This window comes from Natator depressus, chromosome 28 (assembly GCF_965152275.1).
Source record: "Natator depressus isolate rNatDep1 chromosome 28, rNatDep2.hap1, whole genome shotgun sequence".
In the NCBI taxonomy this organism is placed as follows: domain Eukaryota; kingdom Metazoa; phylum Chordata; order Testudines; family Cheloniidae; genus Natator; species Natator depressus.
In genome coordinates, this window is record NC_134261.1 from 2,728,394 (window position 1) to 2,751,006 (window position 22,613).

A 22,613-nucleotide genomic window follows, 5' to 3' on the forward strand; every position below is an offset into this window, starting at 1 on the left:
AGGGGACTATATCTATATTTATAACATGTCGGGGTGGGCGGAGGAGATGAACTAGACACCTCACGACTGGGGTCGTTAATGACTGTATGTGACCATGTAAATAAAGGGTCAGGCTAGAGATTTCAAGGCGTGTCCTTCCCTGGGGGGAGTCATTCTTGCCACTCGGGGCTGACCCCGAGTCTGACCCAGGTCAGAACCTGGCCCTGCCCCAGGCTAATCTTAGTTCCCCCTGTGGTGGAGCTTGGGAACATCATCTCGTTTTGATGAGGGGTAAACTGAGGCACAGTGAGCACAGGAGACTTATGCCTATTGCCTATGGACAATAGAAGCCAGGAGTCCTGGCTCCCCACCCACCCTGCTCTAACCCACCAGCCCCCACTCCCCTCCCAGAGCCAGGGAGAGAACCCAGGAGTCCTGGCTGCCAGCCCCCCCTGCTCTAACCACCCTCACCCTGCCCAGAGCCAGGGAGAGAACCCAGGAGTCCTGGCTGCCAGCCCCCCACGCAGTACCCCACTATACAGAATCAGCCATTCAGAGTGGAACCAGGCTGTGGTTTATTGCTCCCGGGACAGGATCGCAGGGACAGCGGTGCCAGCGGCCGCACGGGGCCCGTCCCTGGGGCTCTCCGGCCGGGCTCAGATGGACGTGCTGTTCTCGATTTGGTGGGGATCCAGGTAGCGGTAGGGGATGGGCAGGGACTTGTTCCTCTCTTGGATCTCCTGGGAGATCTGGGCCAGGCGCCCCTGGAAGGCTGCGATCAGCTGCTTGGGCTCCTCCGCTGTGAAGTGCTCGTCAGGGTACGTGCCCAGGGATCTCTGCAAGGGAACGGGAGAGAGGTGAGGGACAGCCCGGAAGGGACCCCTCGCCCGGCACCGAGACGCGGCCACCTCTGGGGCGGGGCGGCCGGTGACCCAGGGGCCCCTCGCCCGGCGCTGAGATGCGGCCACCTCTGGGGTGGGGCGGCCGGTGACCCAGGGACCCTCAGGCCCTGGGCCGAGAGCACAGGGCAGGTGTTTACCAGCTGTGTAGCAACACTGGGAAGAGTTCAGGCCAGGGAGGGAAGGAGAATCCTGCGGCCGGTTGAAACAACAGGGGGGCATTTGTGGGTGTCCCCCAGTGTGCAACTGGGCCAGGACACCCTGGTTCACCCCCCGGCTCATGTGAAATGTCAGCGGGTCCTTTACTGCTACCACAAGGGAGGGGACGGAGAACTCAGCGGAATGGGTCATTCAACAGACACCCACTGCCTAGCGCCCCCTAGTGCCGCCCTGGGGCCAGCCCTGCCTGCCAGGGGAGAGCGCCCCTTGCTGAGCCCCCCGTTCCCTGCCCCACAGCGCCCCCTAGCGCCGCCCTGGAGCCAGCCCTGCCTGCCGGGGGAGAGCACCCCCTGCTGAGCCCCCGCCCCATTCCCTGCCCCACAGCGCCCCCTGGCACCCGTGTTCTCACCGAGTCCCCCGGCTCGCAGCAGAGGACCCAGAGGACGTAGATAGCGAGGCTGGTGCTGTTGACCTCCGGGATGGTGTCCAGGTAGCTCTCCAGCGAGGTGGTGCCCTTGGCCTGGGGCGGGGGGTTCCTCATGGTGGCCGGGAAGTTGGGCATCCAAGCGCCAAGGTCATACTGCAGCCCGGAGAGACCCCCGCAGTCAGAGCAGCCGGGGACCCCCCAGCCCAGCCAGGAACCTCCCCAAGCCCAGCCAGGGATCCCCTCCTCACCCCGCCCAGAGGGCACCAGCACAGGGAAGGTCTGGCTCAGCCAAGAGACCAGGGCACCCGGGGCTTGGTCACAGTCTCACCCATGGGCAACGGGTAGGAAAGTCAAGGCGGGGGTCGGGGGTGCTGAGCGTGGTGGTAGGGGAGGGTCCCGAGGTGTCCGGGGTCTCACTGGGGTTGGGTGCTGGTTGGGGGATTGGCTGCTAGAGCAGGGTCCTGGGGATTGAGGTGTCAGTGGGGTGCGGTGCAGGGTGGGGATGTGAGTGGCGGGATCCCAGAGCCCCATGTGGGGTGCGGGGATGTTGGTGGCTGGACCCCAGGGCCCCATGGGGGGCAGGGTGGGGGTGTCCATAGCCAGACCCCAGGGCCCCGTCTGGGGGGCAGGGTGGGGGTGTCGGTGGCTGAACCCCAGGGCTCTGTGAGGGGGCAGGAAATGGGGCTCCGAGCACCCAGGCTGGCCTCTCCCTACCTGCCCGTTATTGAGGGCGGCGTGCCGGGCCGAGCAGCAGTAGATCCACATGGTCAGGTACTTGATGAGCTCAGGGATGCTTTGCAGGGACGAGGGGAAGCCTGCGGGATGGAGAACGGGCATCACTGACCCGGCCCTGCCCTGCTCCGCGGCCTCGGCACTGGGACCCCTAGAGCCGGGTTCAATGCCTACCTCAGCCGGAGCCTGCCCCGGTGAGTCGCTCCCCTGCTCCAGGCCTCAGCTCAGCCACGCGTCAGGTCCCCACCCTGCCCTTTCCCATGGCAGGGCCGTTCCCAGTCACCCCACGGCCCTGTCCCACTGCCATGACCCAGACCACCCTGTCCCTATGGGGACAGAGATCTTGCTCCCTGTCCCCTGCAGGGCCACTTGATATGAGCTGAGATCTGGCCCCATTGACTCCAAAGGAGAGACTCCCATTGACACGAGCCGGGATCTGGCCCCATTGATTCCAATGGCGAGACGCCCATTGACACCAGCCAGGATCTGGCCCCATTGACTGCAATGGAGAGACGCCCATTGACACCGGCCGGGATCTCGCCCCATTGATTCCAATGGAGAGACACCCATTGACACCTGCCGGGATCTGGCCCCATTGACTGCAATGGAGAGACGCCCATTGACACCGGCCGGGATCTGGCCCCATTGACTGCAATGGAGAGACGCCCATTGACACCGGCCGGGATCTGGCCCCATTGACTGCAATGGAGAGACGCCCATTGACACCGGCCGGGATCTGGCTGACAGTCGTTCAGTCTCCTGAGACACGCAGTTCGGAGACGCTCCCCACGACCCCGCATGGAGCCCGGTGACTGGCGGCTGCAGAGCTCTGGGTTCACATGGCCCCTACCGGATGCCTCGTTCCCCAGGAAACCTTGATTGAAGATCTCGTCTGCCCAGGCCTGCAGCTCGCAGTCGGCCAGGACGTGGGCATCACTGGGGTAATAGTATCTGACGATGCCGGAGACGAAGCTGGAGAGAGCAGAGATGTGTCAGCTTGATGGGTCAATGCAGGCCTCATCGCTCCCCAGTGCACCAGCCTCACTCAGCCAGCGACTGCAAAGGGCCCAGTGCTACCACGCGTCCTTGCCAGTACCTACTGTCCCCTCCACTTCGCCCTTTTCTAGGTGTGGGAGCATGGCCTGGTGGCCAAGCCCCTGGCCTGACCTCCAGGTGATCTTGGATCTCATCCACAGTCTACTGCAGAGTTGAACTTTTCATTTCAAATTGGACTTGCTCTTGTGGAAGTTACCACATTAAACAAGAGTTGCCATTGACACAAAATGTCTTGGCTTGACAGAAACAAAGTGTTTCCATTCACCCCCAATGAGACCTTTCCCCGGAATTTGCTTTTGGGAAAAAATTCCCAAACATTTGACTTTTCCTCTCCATTTTTGTGTATTTATAAGTTTTCATTCATTTTCCAAAGCCAACCAATCTACCACACAAAGTAAGTAAAGGGGGTTAGGATAAAGCAAAGGAGGGAATGTGATCTATCCTCAGTGTCTATATTGATCATAGACCTCTAAAAGGTCAGCCGAAATTGCTTTGAATTTTTCAGGCATTCCCTTTCTCTGATTGCCAGTGATTCGTTAGCTGGTGATCAGCCAGATCACCAAGCCAGGCATCAATATTTGATGGCGGTTGACTTTTCCATTGTGGTAGGGTTAATTTTTTAGTGCCCAAAGCTGCCTGTTGGCACCACGCCGCCTTGTTACCAGGGACCCTCCAGGTATCAGGAATATAATCTGTGACACACCGTACCTCAAAATAGCTCCCTGTAAAATCCATATGAGTCATTCACGTGTGGTTGTGATATTTCATACAAAGCATGCCATGTAAGATATCACATGAAAGGTTACGATCTTCTGAAACCCGTTGTTCTTTCCCAATATGTATATCGTTAGTGTGTATGAAGTTATGAGATTTTGCTGGGTGGTTGTTACTGAAATATGCTGTAAATTTGCTAGTGACAGTCAAAGAACTTCCCCCCACCCAGGAGGATGTTGAATGATCATTAATAAGCAGGAGAGTTGTAATCAAGGGATTTACAATTCAATGAGGGCTTCCCAAGCACCACACAATGGGGACTGTTCCACTTTCTGACTCAGTTGCACAAGACCCACCAGGGGGATTGCTCAACCCAGTGACTCAGCAAAGCCCACCAGGATGTGTCTGGGCAAGTGTCTTCTAGGCACACGGACTGAGGGTATAAAATAAGGGACAGCAGCATCATTCCTTGGCCTCTCTCCTCCCTCACCTACGCCGAAAGCAACAAGAATGTTGGGAAGATGAAAACTTTGACTGAGGAGACTGGTCCCAGGCTTCAGGGAGAAGCCTGTGTACTAAGAACTGTAACATCCAGTGGAATGAGAAAAATTGCTTAATCTAAATGCTGCCTAGTGTAATAAGGTTTGAGATTTAGACTGTGTGCTTACCTTTTATTTTCTTTGGTAACTATCTCTCACCTCTAAAAATCTATCTTTCTATAGTTAATAAACCTGTTTTATATTTTACCTAAAACAATTTGGTTTGGTTGAAGTGCTCAGGAAATCTCAGCTCAGGTACAAAGACTGGTGTATGTGCTCTCCACATTGAGCGAGGGGCGGAGTAGGTAATAAACTTAAACTGGGCAGGCTTCTGAGCAGGACAAGATGGGATAGATCTGGTGTGCAAGGCTGGGGAGAATTGGCTGGTGCTCTTCTCTGTGTGATTCATGAGTGGCTCAAGGAGCATTCATGCAATCTAGCTCAGTGTGTGGGGGCCGGTGTGTTTGAAAAAGTTCCTTTTGGGGAATTGCAGGGTTTTCTTAACTCAGAATTCTTTATGTGGTGGGAAAGCCGTGTTTCCAAGCAACTCTAGGCTGGTGGGAATTTTCCACATGCCATCTGCTTCCTCGCTAGCCTCTGCCCCTGCTCCTGCTCCTGCTCCTTACCTCTCAATGGCCGACCAGATCTTCAGCCCATCATCCCTGTAGTAGTAATTGGGGATGCAGTCAACCCCGCGCTCTTGGATGTCATCAGGGAAGCAGAGGGAGGCATAGGTCAGGCAGGACATGCCCTTGGCCATCAGCACCTTCGTCCCCTCGAGCCCCGAGCCCATGCCCTGGGAAGGCACCAGAGAGAGAGCCTTCAACCTCCAAGCCACCGGGCCAGGGGATGGGTTAGAATGAAACACCGCCGCGGTCTATTTCAGCACAAAATATCGATGCACAATACGACCCGTGACAAATGTGCCGATGTTTCGCTCTGTGTTGTACCCCAAAAATGATTGATCACTCCCAACACCCGCGTTTTCACAGAACCGTAGACTTGTGGGGCTGGAAGGGATCTTGAGAGGTCACTGAGTCCAGCCCCACCACGCCAAGGCAGGACCAAGTCAACCTAGACCACGCCTGACCGGTGTTTGTCCAACCAGTTCTTAGAAACCTCCAATAACGGAGATTCCACAACCTCCATGCTTGCTCCAGAGTTAAGTATCTTGAGAGAGAGAAAGCTTTTCCTAATATCTAACCTAAATCTCCCGTGTTGCAGATTAAGCCCATTACTTCTTGTCCTGCCTTCAGCAGGACCAGAGAACAACTGATCACCGTCCTCTTTGTAACATATTTGAAGACGCTCAGGTCCCCCTCTTGGTCTTCTTCTCTCAGGGCTCCTTGTGCCCAGTTCTTTTTAACCTGGCCTCATAGTTCAGGGTTTCGAAACGTTTTATCATGTTTGTTCCGCTTTGCCGGACTCTCTCCAATTTGGCCACGTCTTTCCTAACGTGTGACACCCCCACCCCCGTTCTCCAGCTGAGGTCTCACCAGGGCCAGACAATAACCTCCCGGGTTTTACACACGACACTCCCGTTAATACAGCCTAGAATGATATTACCCTTTTTCCCAACCTTAACTGCCAGAACTTTTTGAGCAGTACGAACCCCCCCGCCCCCACCCCCGGCCGCCAGTTATGTCCCATTGTGGAGTTGGCATTGGATTTTTCCTTCCTCAGTGGCGCACTTTGCTCTTGTCTTCATTGAATTTCAGCTTGTCGATTTCAGCCCAATTTTCCAGGCTGTCACAGTTGCTTTGAGTTCTCATCCTGCCCGTTCCAGATGAGGCTGGTAGCTCGGGCGACAGGCACGTTTTATTCCCAAGTAAGTGGCTCGAGGAGGGGAGTGGGGACTAGTGGTTAGAGCAGGAGGAGCTGGGGGCCAGGACTCCGGGATTCTCTCCCCAGCTCTGGGAGGGGAGTGGGGGCTGGTGGGTTAGAGCGGGGAGGCTGCGGGCCAGGACTCCTGGGTTCTCTCCCCAGCTCTGGGAGGGGAGCGGGGGCCAATGCCCCTGACCATGGCATCCTCTCACCTTGTCAATGTGCCCTCCACGTCTGAGTAGCAGGGTCCTGCCCAGGACGTTGATGTGCAGCATGTAGCGGGTGTGGGGCAGCAGCAGCTAGGGCGGAGAAGAGACAGAGGGGTGGGTGAGAGCAAGCAGGCAGCCACCCCCCACCCCCACCCCCGCATGTATCCGGGGAGGGGCAAAGACCCGGCCCCACCGAGAAGCCAGCAGCGGCTCCTTCTCCCCCATCATCCACGAGGTGGGGGAGGTGCTGGCGTGGGGCATGCCCAGCCTGGCACACCGGGCACACGCACCCTGCCGGGCACACGCACGGGCGGCTGGGCACAGCTGGATGCCGGGGGCGGGGCCCGTCCGGCATGCTTCCCCGGCTGGGCTCTTCCCTCCCGCACATCTGGGCACAGCTGGCCCCCGGCCCCCCCTCACCTTGAAGAGTGGGTGGCACAGGGGCAGCTGGCGCAGGGTGGCCAGGGCGAAGGCCTCGTCGATCAGGTGGGTGAGCAGCAGGTGGCTGACGGCCTCGTGCACCAGGAATTCGGCGTAGCGCACCCAGGTCTTGGCCAGGGTCCAGTCCCACTCGGAGTCGCTGGGCAGGAAGATGGGGCTGTCGGGGCCCGGGCACTGGCTGAGCTGAGGGGGGGGGGGAGAAACACAGGAGGGGCGGGGGGGGGCAGGTTGGCACAAACCAGATGTGTGAATCCTGCTGCTTCCCCCGGGGGGCCCAGGGGCTGGGACCTGGCTGCCAGGATGCGGGGACATGACGGTGCAGCAAATCCAGTGTTAGGAAGAGGAGACTCACAGAGCTGAGGTGTGCATAGGCACACCACTGGGCACACACACACAGAGCTGGGGTGTGCATAGACACACAACTGGGCACACACACACACAGAGCTGGGGTGTGCACAGACACACAACTGGGCACACACACACACACACAACTGGGCACACGCAGGCACACAGAAGAGTGTGGGGGGATTAGGGAGCCAGGACTCCTGGGTTCTCTCCCTGGCTCTGCGAGAGGAGTGGGGGCTGGTGGATTAGAGCAGGTTGGGGCTGGGGGCCAGGACTCCTGGGTTCTCTCCCGGCTCTGGCAGGGGAGTGGGGGCTGGTGGTTAGAACACAGGGGGCTGGGAGTCAGGACTCCTGGGTTCTCTCCCTGGCTCTGGGAGGGGAGTGGGGGTTGGTGGATTAGAGCAGGTCGGGGCTGGGAGCCAGGACTCCTGGGTTCTCTCCCTGGCTCTGCGAGAGGAGTGGGGGCTGGTGGATTAGAGCAGGTTGGGGCTGGGGGCCAGGACTCCTGGGTTCTCTCCCGGCTCTGGCAGGGGAGTGGGGGCTGGTGGTTAGAACACAGGGGGCTGGGAGTCAGGACTCCTGGGTTCTCTCCCTGGCTCTGGGAGGGGAGTGGGGGTTGGTGGATTAGAGCAGGTTGGGGCTGGGAGCCAGGACTCCTGGGTTCTCTCCCTGGCTCTGCGAGAGGAGTGGGGGCTGGTGGATTAGAGCAGGTTGGGGCTGGGGTCCAGGACTCCTGGGTTCTCTCCCTGGCTCTGCGAGAGGAGTGGGGGCTGGTGGATTAGAGCAGGTTGGGGCTGGGGGCCAGGACTCCTGGGTTCTCTCCCCAGCTCTGCGACAGGAGTGGGGTCTAGTGGTTAGAACACAGGGGGCCGGGAGCCAGGACTCCTGGGTTCTCTCCCTGGGCCGGTCTCTTAGACACAAGGCCCAGCTCTGGGACTGTGCAGGGGCCGGGGCTGTGGGGGGGTCCCGCCGGGCAGCGTGGGGGGGCCGGGGGCCGTTACCTGGATGGCTATGGGGACGAGCTCCCCGGAGGGCTGTAGGAGCAGCAGGCAGAGGGGCGCGGCAATGTACTGCTGGTAGCCGTTGATCGTGTTGGCCGGGATGCCCTCCAGGATTTGATAGTCAGCGAGGAAGATGTTCCCCTTCTGCAAGGCACAGGGGGAGCAGAGCGGAGTGCGGGGGCTGGGGGAAAGCTGAGACCCCAGGGCTGCGAGCTTCCCCGCAGCAGTGCCCTCTCCCAGCGCTGCGAGCTTCCCTGCAGCAGTGCCCTGGGACTAGCCCCTGGAGCTGAGTGGCCAGTGCAAGTGCGGCCCCTGGCCCTGGAGTTGGGCTGGCTGGACACCTCTGACCCGTGGCTGCTCATGCCCGGAGCGACGCTGGAGAGGGAGCCGAGAGCCCAGACCGTGGCCGAGTCCCCCCAGGGGTGTCCCCGGCGCCCCACTTACCTCCAGCTCGTCCTGCAGGCTGGTGCTCTCCCCCAGGGAGGAGGCCACCATGGCCGGCGTGACGGGGAAGTTGCAGGGCAGCTCCGTGCAGCGCCGGATCAGCACCGGATGGACCCCGTTCAGGAACTGGTACCCGAAGAACGTGTCCTCTCTCCAGTGCGCCCGCACGTACTCTGGGGGGACACGGGCAGGGCAGCCGTGGGGTTAACATGCCGGGCCGGGACTCAGGGGAGACGGGTCCAGCATGAGGGGGGTCTGATCTCAGGGGGGGTCTGGGCAGCACCAGGCACAAGGAGGTCCCTGATTGCTGTCGGGGGGGGGGTCTGGACAGCATCTGGCACATGGGGATCCCCAGTCGGGGGGGGGGGGGTCTGGTTAGTGCCTGGCACATGGGGGTCCCTGATCGCGGTCGGGGGGGTCTGGGCAATACCTGGCACAAGGGGGTCCCTGGTCGCAGTCGGGGGGGGGGTCTGTGCAGTGCCCGGCACACAGGGGTCCCTGATTGCAGTCGGAGGAGTCTGGCACAAGGGGGTCCCTGATCGCGGTCGGGGGGGGGGTCTGGGCAGCACCTGGCACTAGGGGGTCCCTGATCGCAGTCGGGGGGTGTCTGGGCAGCGCCTGGCACAAGCATCACTGGGGTCTCTAGCCGCTTGCATCACACCTATCCCAATTATCCTGCTCTGTGCGTGGGGGCTCCCGAGGGCCCAGGCGAGCGGGCTCGGGATGGGGGTGGAGGGGTCACCCACCTGTGATCGGGGTCTTCTTGAAGCAGAAAACCTTGTTGATGTCGTCCAGCTTCGCCCAGGAGTTGGTGCAGCTCAGGAAACCCTTCAGGCGCAGCTCCACCTGCCTGGGGGGCAGAGGGAGTGTGTGGGGGCAGGCCGCGGGTTCAGGCCGCTCCCCGGGAATGGGGCGGAGATGGACGGGGCGGGGGGCAGGGCGAGCGTGGGGGAGCAGGCTGGAGGTTCTGGCCCGTCCCTGGGACGGAGGCGGAGCTGGAGGGGGCGGGAGGTTCCTCGCCTGCAGCAGGCAAGTGCGGGCCTGGGTGAAGGTTTGGGGTCAGGCTGCAGTGTATGGGGTGGGGTTAGGGAGCTCGGATTAAGGTTGAGGTTAGTATATTGGGTCTGGGGTTAGCTTAGTCCCTGGGAAGGGGTCTGGGCTGTGGGGCAGCTGCACTGACGTGATTCACCGCAAGCAGGAGTTTATAGGGTTAGGATTACTGGACAGGGCTGTGTACAGGATTACGGTTACTGTACAGGGTTAGGGGTAATTTCTAAGGGCAGGCCTAGGGGCTCGGCGCTGGGGATGGGTCTGGCCGTGGGGAAGCCGCACTCACGCGTTCCCCCCGCGCAGCAGGAAGTTGGTGCTCTTGGTGAAGGAGTACATGGTGTTGCAGTCCAGCTCAATGATGCTCTCCACCGCCAGGCACCGGGGCAGGCCGGGGGCGTACTCCTTCCACCTGGGCAGGGAGAGACCGCCGGGGACGTTAGCCCTGGCCTGCCGCTGCCCCAACTAACCCTCAGCCGCAGTCCCGGGCCTACCTGTCCTGCGGTTCCTACCACCCCTCCATCCCCGGGACCCCGCGCGGGCCTGAGCCCCGGAGAGCTCCCCCAAACCCCACCGGGGTCTCACTCACCCATAGCACTCTCGTCGGTGCTTCAACTCAGCCTGCCGCTGCTCCAGCAGCCACGGGGAATCGGCATCATCGCAAACCGTCTGGCCTGGGCGAGAGGAGAAAAGGTGATAGAGAGAGAGACAGGGGTGTTTATGGGATAGATAGATAGATAGGAGGGGTGTACAGGGATGGATAGACAGAGGCGGGTTGTCATATACATACAGATACGGGTAGCATAAAATCCCTCCTGGGTAGCTGTACTGAATCTTTACCTGTAAAGGGTTAAGAAGCTCAAATAACCTCGATGGCACCTGACCAAAGGGACCAATAAGGAAAGAAGATGCTTTCAAATCTGGTGGGGAGGTTTTTGTTTGTGCTTTCTTTGTTTGTTCCCCCTCTAGACAGAGAGAGAGACCAGGCAGGTAAAACATCTCCTGAAAACATACCTGAAATGATTCATCTAAGATTTCAAAAATTGTAAGTAATGGCAAGGAAATGCATTAGATTATCTTTTGTTTTAGCTTGTGAATTTTCCCTGTGCTAAGAGGTAATTTCATTCCTGTTTTGTAACAGCATCAGAGGGGAATCCTCTGTGTTTAAAACCTTTTTATTTACCCTGTAAAGTTACCTTCCATCCTGATTTTGCAGATGTGATTCTCTTACGTTTTTTTATAAATAAAATTCTTCTTTTAAGAACCTGATTAATTTTCAGTGTCCTAAAAACCAAGGGGTTTGGTCTGTGCTAAATTGGTTAGAATGTGGGATTTGGGATCCATGTGTGGTACTGCGTTAACGTGGGAACTGCGTTATAGCGGGGACTGCGTTAAAATGAATTGCAATTAAAGTAATTAAATTTGGGATCCACGGCTGTGACCGCATTATATGCAAATTCGCACTATATAGACGCGTGTTCTAGCTAGGGTCCGGTATATATTATTCTCCAGCCTCCCCAGGAAAGTGGGTGAAGGGACTTGGGGGGATATTTTGAGGGAATAAGGACTCCAAGTGACCCTTTTCCTGAATTTTTGTCTAAATCACTTGGTGGTGGCAGCAGTACCATCCAAGGACAAGGAAAGGATTTCTGCCTCAGGGAAATTTTTAACCTAAGCTGGTAGAAATAAGCGTAGGGGGTCTTTCATGCGGGTACCCACATCTGTACCTCAGAGTTCAGAGTGGGGAGGGAACCCTGGCAGGGGTGTACGGGGATGGATAGACAGAGGGGAGTGTACGGGGATGGCTAGACAGAGGGGTTGTGTACGGGGATGGATAGACAGAGGGGTGTGTATGGGGATGGATAGACAGAGGGGCATGTATGGAGATGGATAGAGGGGTGTACAGGGATGGATAGACAGAGGGGTGTGTATGGGGATGGATAGACAGAGGGGTCGTGTACGGGGATGGATAGACAGAGGGGTCGTGTACGGGGATAGCTAGCTCGCTATGACCCCAAGCGGCACCAGGTAGGCCCCCATGCCCTGCCCCCAGCCCGCAGCCCCCTACCTTTGCCCTCCCGCAGCTCCAGGGTGCGGTAGCCCTCGATCCACTGGTAGCAGGGGAAGCGGTAGCACTGGCCGTGGGGGGAGACGACCTCCACGAAGCTGCAGTACCAGTTGTCGCTGGGGTAGAAGGAGTAGGGCTCCTTGTGTAGCCGCACCAGGACGATGTCCCCCAGCCAGCGCCGGCAGCACAGCTTGAACTCCTCCACCTGCAGCGGGGGGCAATGAGGGGGGACCAGAGCATGAGGGTGTAGCTCAGGGATTAATCCAGCAACTCAGGGGTTAACTGGCAGCATTTGTCTCCACCCCCTACCCAAAATAAAACACTTGTTGGCCTCCTGTGCCCCCATTGTGTGGAAGTCTCCAAGAAAACACAGATCAGCCCGGTCACTGTTGCAACTAGTGTTCTACTTGGCACCTGCCTTTCATTCGCCCGGAAGTAGAGGCCAAGGTTTACCGGTTTGGCTACAGCTTGAGGTACCTCAGCGGAGCCTAGCCGTGTCTAGGAGACGGGTGCAATCCCTTTCAAGCCTTGCTGAGCCCTCTGTTGGTGCCCACCACGTTTCAGAAGCTGCCCCAAATGGGTCAGAGCAGCCGGGTGCGTCTAAGCTTGGCCTCAGTTAAAGCAGAGGCCGACGTCCTGCTGTCAGCTAATTTTGGCAGCCACGTCCCCAGAGGCGGCCGTTTGGCACTGGCACCCAGGGGAGCAGATCCACCGCTGGCGGTGAACAGATCCGGGGTGCTTCACCGTGCCGGCAGATCCACGGACTCCAGTGGAGATTATGGGCCCCCCCAGTTCACAGACCCCGATGGCGCTCGGGGCCCGGGCTAGCCCTCTCTGTCACTACCCACGCTCAGAAGGGGCCCTGCCCCCGCTCTGCCTGCGCTCCGCCCTGAGGCCCCGCCCACCGCTTGCTCCTCTCCACCCTTCCCCCACCCGCTGCTGGCCGCTGCCCCTCCCCCCCGCTTGCCCCCTCCCCCCTCTTGCTCCTCTCTGCCCCTCCCCCAGCACCCACGGCTCACTCCTCTCTACTCCTCCCCCCACTCACTCCTCCCCACCACCTGCCGCTCGCTCCTCTCTGCCCCTCCCCACTCCTCTCTGCCCCTCCCCCAGCACCCACTGCTCGCTCCTCTCTGCCCCTCCCCCAGCACCCACTGCTCGCTCCTCTCTGCCCCTCCCCCCCTCCTCTCTGCCCCTCCCCCAGCACCCACTGCTCGCTCCTCTCTGCCCCTCCCTCCTCTCTCCTCTCTGCCCCTCCCCCAGCACCCACTGCTCGCTCCTCTCTGCCCCTCCCCCAGCACCCACTGCTCGCTCCTCTCTGCCCCTCCCCCCTCCTCTCTGCCCCTCCCCCAGCACCCACTGCTCGCTCCTCTCTGCCCCTCCCCCCCTCCTCTCTGCCCCTCCCCCAGCACCCACGGCTCACTCCTCTCTACTCCTCCCCCCACTCACTCCTCCCCACCACCTGCCGCTCGCTCCTCTCTGCCCCTCCCCACTCCTCTCTGCCCCTCCCCCAGCACCCACTGCTCGCTCCTCTCTGCCCCTCCCCCAGCACCCACTGCTCGCTCCTCTCTGCCCCTCCCCCCCTCCTCTCTGCCCCTCCCCCAGCACCCACTGCTCGCTCCTCTCTGCCCCTCCCTCCTCTCTCCTCTCTGCCCCTCCCCCAGCACCCACTGCTCGCTCCTCTCTGCCCCTCCCCCAGCACCCACTGCTCGCTCCTCTCTGCCCCTCCCCCCTCCTCTCTGCCCCTCCCCCAGCACCCACTGCTCGCTCCTCTCTGCCCCTCCCCCCCTCCTCTCTGCCCCTCCCCCAGCACCCACGGCTCGCTCCTCTCCACTCCTCCCCCCACTCGCTCCTCTCTGCCCCTCCCCCAGCACCCACGGCTCGCTCCTCTCTGCCCCTCCCCCAGCACCCACTGCTCGCTCCTCTCTGTCCCTCCCCCTCTCCTCTCTGCCCCTCCCCCAGCACCCACTGCTCGCTCCTCTCTGCCCCTCCCCCCCTCCTCTCTGCCCCTCCCCCAGCACCCACGGCTCGCTCCTCTCTGCCCCTCCCCCCCTCCTCTCTGCCCCTCCCCCAGCACCCACTGCTCGCTCCTCTCTGCCCCTCCCCCCCTCCTCTCTGCCCCTCCCCCAGCACCCACGGCTCGCTCCTCTCTGCCCCTCCCCCCCTCCTCTCTGCCCCTCCCCCAGCACCCACTGCTCGCTCCTCTCTGCCCCTCCCCCCCTCCTCTCTGCCCCTCCCCCAGCACCCACGGCTCGCTCCTCTCCACTCCTCCCCCCACTCGCTCCTCTCTGCCCCTCCCCACTCCTCTCTGCCCCTCCCCCAGCACCCACTGCTCGCTCCTCTCTGCCCCTCCCCCAGCACCCACTGCTCGCTCCTCTCTGCCCCTCCCCCCCTCCTCTCTGCCCCTCCCCCAGCACCCACTGCTCGCTCCTCTCTGCCCCTCCCTCCTCTCTCCTCTCTGCCCCTCCCCCAGCACCCACTGCTCGCTCCTCTCTGCCCCTCCCCCAGCACCCACTGCTCGCTCCTCTCTGCCCCTCCCCCCTCCTCTCTGCCCCTCCCCCAGCACCCACTGCTCGCTCCTCTCTGCCCCTCCCCCCCTCCTCTCTGCCCCTCCCCCAGCACCCACGGCTCGCTCCTCTCCACTCCTCCCCCCACTCGCTCCTCTCTGCCCCTCCCCCAGCACCCACGGCTCGCTCCTCTCTGCCCCTCCCCCAGCACCCACTGCTCGCTCCTCTCTGTCCCTCCCCCTCTCCTCTCTGCCCCTCCCCCAGCACCCACTGCTCGCTCCTCTCTGCCCCTCCCCCAGCACCCACTGCTCGCTCCTCTCTGCCCCTCCCCCCCTCCTCTCTGCCCCTCCCCCAGCACCCACGGCTCGCTCCTCTCCACTCCTCCCCCCACTCGCTCCTCTCTGCCCCTCCCCCAGCACCCACGGCTCGCTCCTCTCTGCCCCTCCCCCAGCACCCACTGCTCGCTCCTCTCTGTCCCTCCCCCTCTCCTCTCTGCCCCTCCCCCAGCACCCACTGCTCGCTCCTCTCTGCCCCTCCCCCCCTCCTCTCTGCCCCTCCCCCAGCACCCACGGCTCGCTCCTCTCTGCCCCTCCCCCTTCTCTCCTCTCTGCCCCTCCCCCAGCACCCACTGCTCGCTCCTCTCTGTCCCTCCCCCTCTCCTCTCTGCCCCTCCCCCAGCACCCACTGCTCGCTCCTCTCTGCCCCTCCCTCCTCTCTCCTCTCTGCCCCTCCCCCAGCACCCACGGCTCGCTCCTCTCTGCCCCTCCCCCCACTCGCTCCTCTCTGCCCCTCCCCCAGCACCCACGGCTCGCTCCTCTCTGCCCCTCCCCCCACTCGCTCCTCTCTGCCCCTCCCCCAGCACCCACGGCTTGCTCCTCTCTGCCCCTCCCCCAGCACCCACGGCTCGCTCCTCTCTGCCCCTCCCCTAGCACCCACTGCTCACTCCTCTCTGCCCCTCCCCCCCTCCTCTCTGCCCCTCCCCCAGCACCCACGGCTCGCTCCTCTCCACTCCTCCCCCCACTCGCTCCTCTCTGCCCCTCCCCCAGCACCCACGGCTCGCTCCTCTCTGCCCCTCCCCCCCCTCTCTGCCCCTCCCCCAGCACCCACGGCTCTCTCCTCTCTGCCCCTCCCCCCCTCCTCTCTGCCCCTCCCCCAGCACCCATGGCTCGCTCCTCTCTGCCCCTCCCCCCCTCTCCTCTCTGGCCCTCCCCCAGCACCCACTGCTCGCTCCTCTCTGCCCCCTCACTCGCTCCTCTTCCCCCCTGCCCCATCACTGACTGTTCTCTGCCCTCCCCCCAGGAGTGGGGGGAAGGGTGCGGGGGTGGGGCCACGGTCCGGGTGCCGGGGCTCCCGAAGGGTTAATCCGGCCCTGGGGCCGATATCGGCAAGAGAGACCCGAAACCGAGCTCCGTGTCGGCTCGAGAGTGCCTCTATGTCACTAGCTCAAGCTGGGCCGATGAACGGCTTCACTGGCCCTGCCGTGTCTCGCTCCTACCCTGGGCCCAACCCGGCTACCCCAGCGCGGCAAACCACACGGGCCGGCCACAAACGTGGGACCGACGAGGTGGAGACCCGCGCCTAGAAGGTAAAATGACCACGGGATCATCTGGATTGATTTCGCTCGGCCTTGCACCCGGTGTTCAAAGGATTGTCCCAACTCTCGGACAAAAAAAGTCAAGGAAAGTGTGGGCCCCTTACTGAACGAGGGAGGCAACCGAGTGACAGAGGATGTGGAAAAAGCTAATGTGCTCAAGGCTTTTTTTGCCTCTGTCTTCACGAACAAGGTCAACTCCCAGACTGCTGCACTGGGCAGCACAGCGTGGGGAGGAGGTGACCAGCCCTCTGTGGAGAAAGAAGTGGTTTGGGACTATTTAGAAAAGCTGGACGTGCACAAGTCCATGGGGTCGGACGCGTTGCATCCGAGAGTGCTAAAGGAGTTGGCGGATGTGATTGCAGAGCCATTGGCCATTATCTTTGAAAACTCATGGAGATCGGGGGAAGTCCCAGACGACTGGAGAAAGGCTAATGTAGTGCCCATCTTTAAAAAAGGGAAGAAGGAGGATCCTGGGAACTACAGGCCAGTCAGCCTCACCTCAGTCCCTGGAAAAATCATGGAGCAGGTCCTCAAGGAATCAATTCTGAAGCACTTAGAGGAAAGTGATCAGGAACAGTCAGCATGGATTCACCAAGGGCAACTCATGCCTGACTAATCTAATTGCCTTCTATGATGAGATAACTGGCTCTGTGGATGAAGGTAAAGCAGTGGACGTGTTGTTCCTTGACTTTAGCAAAGCTTTTGACACGGTCTCCCACAGTATTCTTGCCAGCAAGTTAAAGAAGTCTGGGCTGGATGAATGCACTATAAGGTGGGTAGAAAGTTGGCTAGATTGTTGGGCTCAACGGGTAGTGATTAATGGCTCCATGTCTAGTTGGCAGCCGGTATTAAGTGGAGTGCCCCAAGGTCCTGGGCCTGGTTTTGTTCAATATCTTCATAAATGATCTGCAGGATGGTGTGGATTGCACCCTCAGCAAGTTTGCAGATGACACTAAACTGGGAGGAGTGGTAGATATGCTGGAGGGCAGGGATAGGATACAGAGGGACCTAGACAAATTGGAGGATTGGGCCAAAAGAAATCTGATGAGGTTCAACAAGGACAAGTGCAGAGTCCTGCACTTAGGACAGGAGAATCCAATGCACCACTACAGACTAGGGACCGAATGGCTAGGCAGCAGTTCTGCAGAAAAGGACCTAGGGGTGACAGTGGACGAGAAGCTGGATATGAGTCAGCAGTGTGCCCTTGTTGCCAAGAAGGCCAATGGCATTTTGGGATGTATAAGTAGGGGCATTGCCAGCAGATCGAGGGACGTGATCGTTCCCCTCTATTCGACATTGGTGAGGCCTCATCTGGAGTACTGTGTCCAGTTTTGGGCCCCACGCTACAAGAAGGATGTGGATAAATTGGAGAGAGTCCAGCGGAGGGCAACAAAAATGATTAGGGGTCTGGAACACATGAGTTATGAGGAGAGGCTGAGGGAACTGGGATTGTTTAGTCTACGGAAGAGAAGAATGAGGGGGGATTTGATAGCTGCTTTCAACTACCTGAGAGGGGGTTCCAAAGAGGATGGCTCTAGACTGTTCTCAGTGGTGGCAGATATCAGAACAAGGAGTAATGGTCTCAAGTTGCAGTGGGGGAGATTTAGGTTGGATATTAGGAAAAACTTTTTCACTAGGAGGGTGGTGAAACACTGGAATGCGTTACCTAGGGAGGTGGTGGAATCTCCTTCCTTAGATATTTTTAAGGCCCGGCTTGACAAAGCCCTGGCTGGGATGATTTAATTGGGGATTGGCCCTGCATTGAGCAGGGGGTTGGACTAGACACCACCTGAGGTCCCTTCCAACCCTGATATTCTATGATTCTATGTGTGTCAGCAATGCCCCTCTGCCATGTACATTGGTCAAACCAATTATTCTACGTAAAAGAATAAATGGACACAAATCAGACGTCAAGAATTATAACATTCAAAAACCAGTTGGAGAACACTTCAATCTCTCTGGTCACTTGATTACAGACCTAAAAGTTGCGGGAGAAACAGGTGGCTGGGAACCAGGACTCCTGGGTTCTATCCCCGGCTCTGGGTGGGGAGTGGGGGGTCGAAGGGAGCTGGAGCCCGGACTCCTGGGTTCTGTCCGACAGACTCACTGTGTCACATTTGGCAAATTTCCTGCCTCTTACAATGACTCAGTTTCCCTGTCTTTGAAGCAGGTTCTGTAATTTGTACCTGCATCTCGCCAGGCATGTGACCCGCAGTTAATACTTCATTTTTCCTCCCCACCTTATTTCTCTTGTTTATTTGCTCTGTGAGTTTGTCAGTTGAGGGAGTGACTCACACTCTGTGTTGATGCAGTGGGCTCTGGGCAGCGCCCAGCATGACGGGGCCCTGATCTCAGTCAGGGGGGTCTGGGCAGTGCCTGGCAGTGCTCGGCACAATGCGGTCCTGTGGGCAGTCTCTCTTATCCTGCTGGAGAAGGGTTGTTTTTCAGAAGTCAGCCTATGAATCCACCAAGAGATATTGGAACTGCTGCAATGGATCAGACCCATGGGCCCATCTACCCTGGCATCCTGCCTTCTCCTTGCTGCCCTGGATTGGGCCCATCTAACCCAGTATCCTGTCTCCCACAGTGTCCAGTCCCAGCTGCTTGAAAGCAAGAAACCCCATCAAGGAGCAAGCCCGTAAATGCCATTTGTCCCTCAGCCCCGGGCGCTTAGGAACTGGCAGGAGAGCAGGGATCTGAGGGCAAACAACCCTCGCCTGTGTTTATTGCAGCAGGTGGAAAGCTGGATGCTGTTCTGGTTGTTCATAGACATATTTAATCCTCTTGCAAAAGCACCTCTCCACTCAGTTGCCACGAATCCTGGACTGGGGCGGGTGGGGAATGTAAAGTCCTTGCATCCAATTATATTTTGCCGCTTTCGTTGATTGTCCCATTTTTGTTCTTTTTATCATGATGATGATTATTCCATTGGGGCAGTAGCGGTCCCGGTCATGGATTGGCAGCCGGTTATGCATGGGGCTGTACCTCTTGAGAGAACGGCACTGAATTTATCCCCAGTTGAGGGCAGTGGGGGATACTCCGTCACTGGTCATTTTGCAACGGAGATTGTCTGGTTCGCTGTAAGTTCCTCTGGCAAATTACACTCCCTGTGAACAAACTGTCTTATTTGCCCAGTTTCAGCTTCCCGATATTGGATTTTCTTAGACCTGTCTCCGCTAGATGGAAGGATCCTCTGTGATCACATTTCTGCTCCCCCATGGAGGTACTTACAGCGAGGGACCAAGTCACCCCTCGCCCTTCTCTTTGTGAAGCTACACGGGCCAAGCTCCTGGCGTCTCTCCCTCGAAGGCAGGTTTTCCAGGTCCTTGATCATTCTTGCGGCTCTTCGCTGATCTCTCTCCAATTTATCCCCATCCCTCTTGAACTGGGGGGGGGAAGACCCCAGAACCGGACTCAGAACCGGGACCAGCAGCGGCCTCCCCAGGGCCAAATCCAGAGGTAAAAAATCCCCCTTCCTTACTCTTGTTTGAGATTCCCTGAGTTGCTTCTTTGCTCGATTGTCAGATTTCTTTGCAAGACAAGAACAGAAGTTTCCCCATCAATTTCCTCCGCTTCGCCCATTCTTAAACTCTGTGCATCTATGACAGCCTTTGGTCTGGATCTGATGCCGCCAAGAGGCTGACAATCTGCCTCGTCCCTTGGCAGTTTGGTGCAGTGGTTAATTCCCCCGGACTGTTAATTTCCGCCTTGTTTCTAACTTGCGTTTCGCAGGCTTTAATTTCCAGCTGTTGGGGCTGTTGTGTCTTTCTCTGCTAAGTCCCTGGGAATGTTCTCCCCGTGCAAGTCCTGGCACCCCGGAGTCAAGTCACCGCTCTATCTCCCATTTGAGAAGTGAAAGAAATCAGGATCTTTCAGTCTCTCACTTTCTTCCCAGCTCTCGGACCATTCCAGTGGCTTTTCTCCGCCCCCCTCTCCAATCAATTTGTTTGATTTGATTCCTGGTTTCGTTAGCAGCAGTCACATTTTCAAGCTAGTCTATGCCACTATGAAGACTAGGCACTGGCTCCCCTCCCACACACACACACACACACAAGCTGAGATTCTCACATGACTCCAGGCGCTTTATATTTTCCGTGCGTTGGAGGAGGGTTTTTTTTTGAGGCATCTGTAATACTTATCTGCTACCCATCACCACCTCACACTCTGTAATTTATTTAGCCTCACCACACCTTCTAAGGCAGGGCTACGCTATTATCTTCATTGTACAGATGGGGAAACGGAGGAAGAGAAGGTCTAAGTAACTTGCTCAAGGTCATGCAGTAAGGCTGTGGCAGGACAGCCGACTGCTCTAACCACTGGACCAGGGGTAGTCAATAAGCCAATCACAGGCCAAATTTGGACCACCAGATCATAGAATCATAGAATATCAGGGTTGGAAGGGACCTCAGGAGGTCATCTAGTCCAACCCCCTGCTCAAAGCAGGACCAATCCCCAATTTTTGCCCCAGATCCCTAAATGGCCCCCTCAAGGATTGAACTCACAACCCTGGGTTTAGCAGGCCAATGCTCAAACCACTGAGCTATCCCTCCCCCCAAGATGCTTTTGAATGGACTGAAAATCTTTTTATTTACTTCTTATCATTACTGGGGTTTTTTATTATTAATTTCTCTGGAGGCTGGACCTTAACTAGACCTTGACCAAGAAATTTGGACCTTAAGAAAAAATTGGCTACCCCTGCCTGGACCCATCCGCCGAGTACAACTGTGTAAATAATGGACTTCTCAGTTTGAGGCATTCTGAGGAACAAAAATCAAACAATGCCATTTTTGCGTGAAAGCAAAAACTGAAATCTTCGGGGAATGAAACAGGAAGGGGAAAAAAATAATTGAAGGGCGAAGGGCCCGAAGCAAAAAGTTTCGTTTTGATTTGGGGCATTTGAAAAAAGTTTCTTTCGACTTTCTTAAAAATAAAATTCAAGGAAACATCATTTTGAAATGAAAACAAAAGCAAAGGTTTGTGGGGGGAGGGTGTTTTTTCGGGCCCCCCTCCTAACCAAAACAATTTGGTAAAACTGACACAAATTAGCAAAAAAAAAAACCATTTCAGGGACACGGAATCTTCATTTTGCATTAAAAAAAAAAGTTTCCATTGAAAATTTTCACAGCAAAGTTTGGAAGCTTTTCTCCACACTACCGAGGACTAAAAGTGTATTTTGTAAAACTAAAGCTGCAATTCTTCCTAGCATGATCCTTTGATTCCAGGAGCTGGAGCTTTAAGAAAAACGTAAAGTATCTCCAGACCCTTTTACCTTCTCCACGTTCATGTTTTTAGGCTTTTCTATCCACCCACAAGGGCTAGAGACAGAATTTTTTTTTTAACAAAAAAGGGAGCGTCTCCCGTCATGATCCCATGACTCCAGAAGCTGGGGATTGATGATCGAACACCCCGCCGTATCGACGGGGTGGATCTGTCCACAGAACCTGGCCCCGTTCTACTAGTACTCACCGCCCCGGGGTTGAAGTCCTTCCCGAAGTTGTCGAGGGGCTTCTTGTCACTCTCCTCGTGGGTCCCCACCAGGGTGATGGAGATGGAGCTGAATGTCCCGGCTAGCAGGAAGTTCCCGGTGGCGACACGAACTTTATAGACGCCCATCTTAGTTGGGGAGGCACGGAGGAGCGTATCTGGCAGGATTCCTTGTCCTGCTGTCTGTCCGTCCTGGAGATCCGGCGTTGTTGTCTCTGGCTCCTGGCCACGCTGTAGTTTTTATATTCGCTGCTCACCCTCAGTGATGCAGCCGGTGACTTGGCTGTGGGTTCTTTGATGGTTCAGTCACTCCCCAGCCCTGAGGGGAGAACAAGGGCGAGGCAAATGGAGGCTGGCTCAGCTAATTAGTACCTCCAGAAACCTGCATGCTGAGTTCCCCTCCTGCCGGACAGGGCTCTCTCTCCGGGGATGGCATCAGGGTGGGAACAAAAATCTGGGGAAGCCAGGATACCACAGCAAGGGGTGCCTTCAGCACCCATCTCTCCCCAGGGCTTGTCTCTTCCAGGCTCAGTGGTCTCCAGTCCGGACTCCTGTTGCCTTCCCAGAGCCTCCATCGGTATGGGTCAGTTTCAGCCTTTCCCGACCCATTCTTGCCACCCCAGACACGGGTGTCGACTTTCTTCTTTCCGGGTGGGTGCTCCACCCAAAGGCCCTGCCCTTGCTCCGCCTCTTCCTGCTCCCAGCCTGGTCTACACTAAACTACACTGAAGTCCTCTGCTATGATGATCAACATACCTTTCAAGATCCATGGGTCCTACAGATGCTTATCACGACATGTGGGCATCAAATGCCCAATAACACCTATGGGGGTGAAACCAGACAATCCGTGGGCTCTCGAACAAACTCACATGGAAAAAAAAGGATAAAAGACAAAACCACCCTGTTACCCGTGGGCGAACACTTCCCACAAAACCATCGCTCCACCTCTGACCTCTCGGTCTTCAAAGGCGCCCAACACCTGCCAAAGACGAGCTGAAATTCATGACTTGGCAGGACGCTAAACATCATGGACTGGATAAAGACACTGGATTACTGGCTTCTTACAACAATCTGGAATTTGTCCTGTGACTGCAGAGGTGTTGATGGGCCACTTTGCCTTGAACTGCCCCATACAATATTTATTATT

At 57.9% G+C, this 22,613-nt stretch overlaps 1 protein-coding gene across 1 annotated transcript; it reads right to left on the reverse strand.

The window, feature by feature from the left end:
* Nucleotides 1-633: 633 nt before the first annotated feature.
* LOC141978737 (arachidonate 12-lipoxygenase, 12R-type-like) lies at nucleotides 634-21,595 on the reverse strand. Its single transcript, XM_074941059.1, has 14 exons — nucleotides 21,449-21,595; nucleotides 11,885-12,089; nucleotides 10,406-10,490; nucleotides 10,106-10,228; nucleotides 9,516-9,619; nucleotides 8,770-8,942; nucleotides 8,326-8,469; nucleotides 6,959-7,162; nucleotides 6,542-6,628; nucleotides 5,132-5,301; nucleotides 3,047-3,168; nucleotides 2,179-2,279; nucleotides 1,447-1,617; nucleotides 634-815 (listed from the first exon to the last, which is right to left on the reverse strand). The coding sequence occupies exons 1-14, from the start codon at nucleotides 21,593-21,595 to the stop codon at nucleotides 636-638; spliced, it is 2,016 nt and encodes a 671-aa protein (XP_074797160.1). The 3' UTR covers nucleotides 634-635.
* Nucleotides 21,596-22,613: the final 1,018 nt, after the last annotated feature.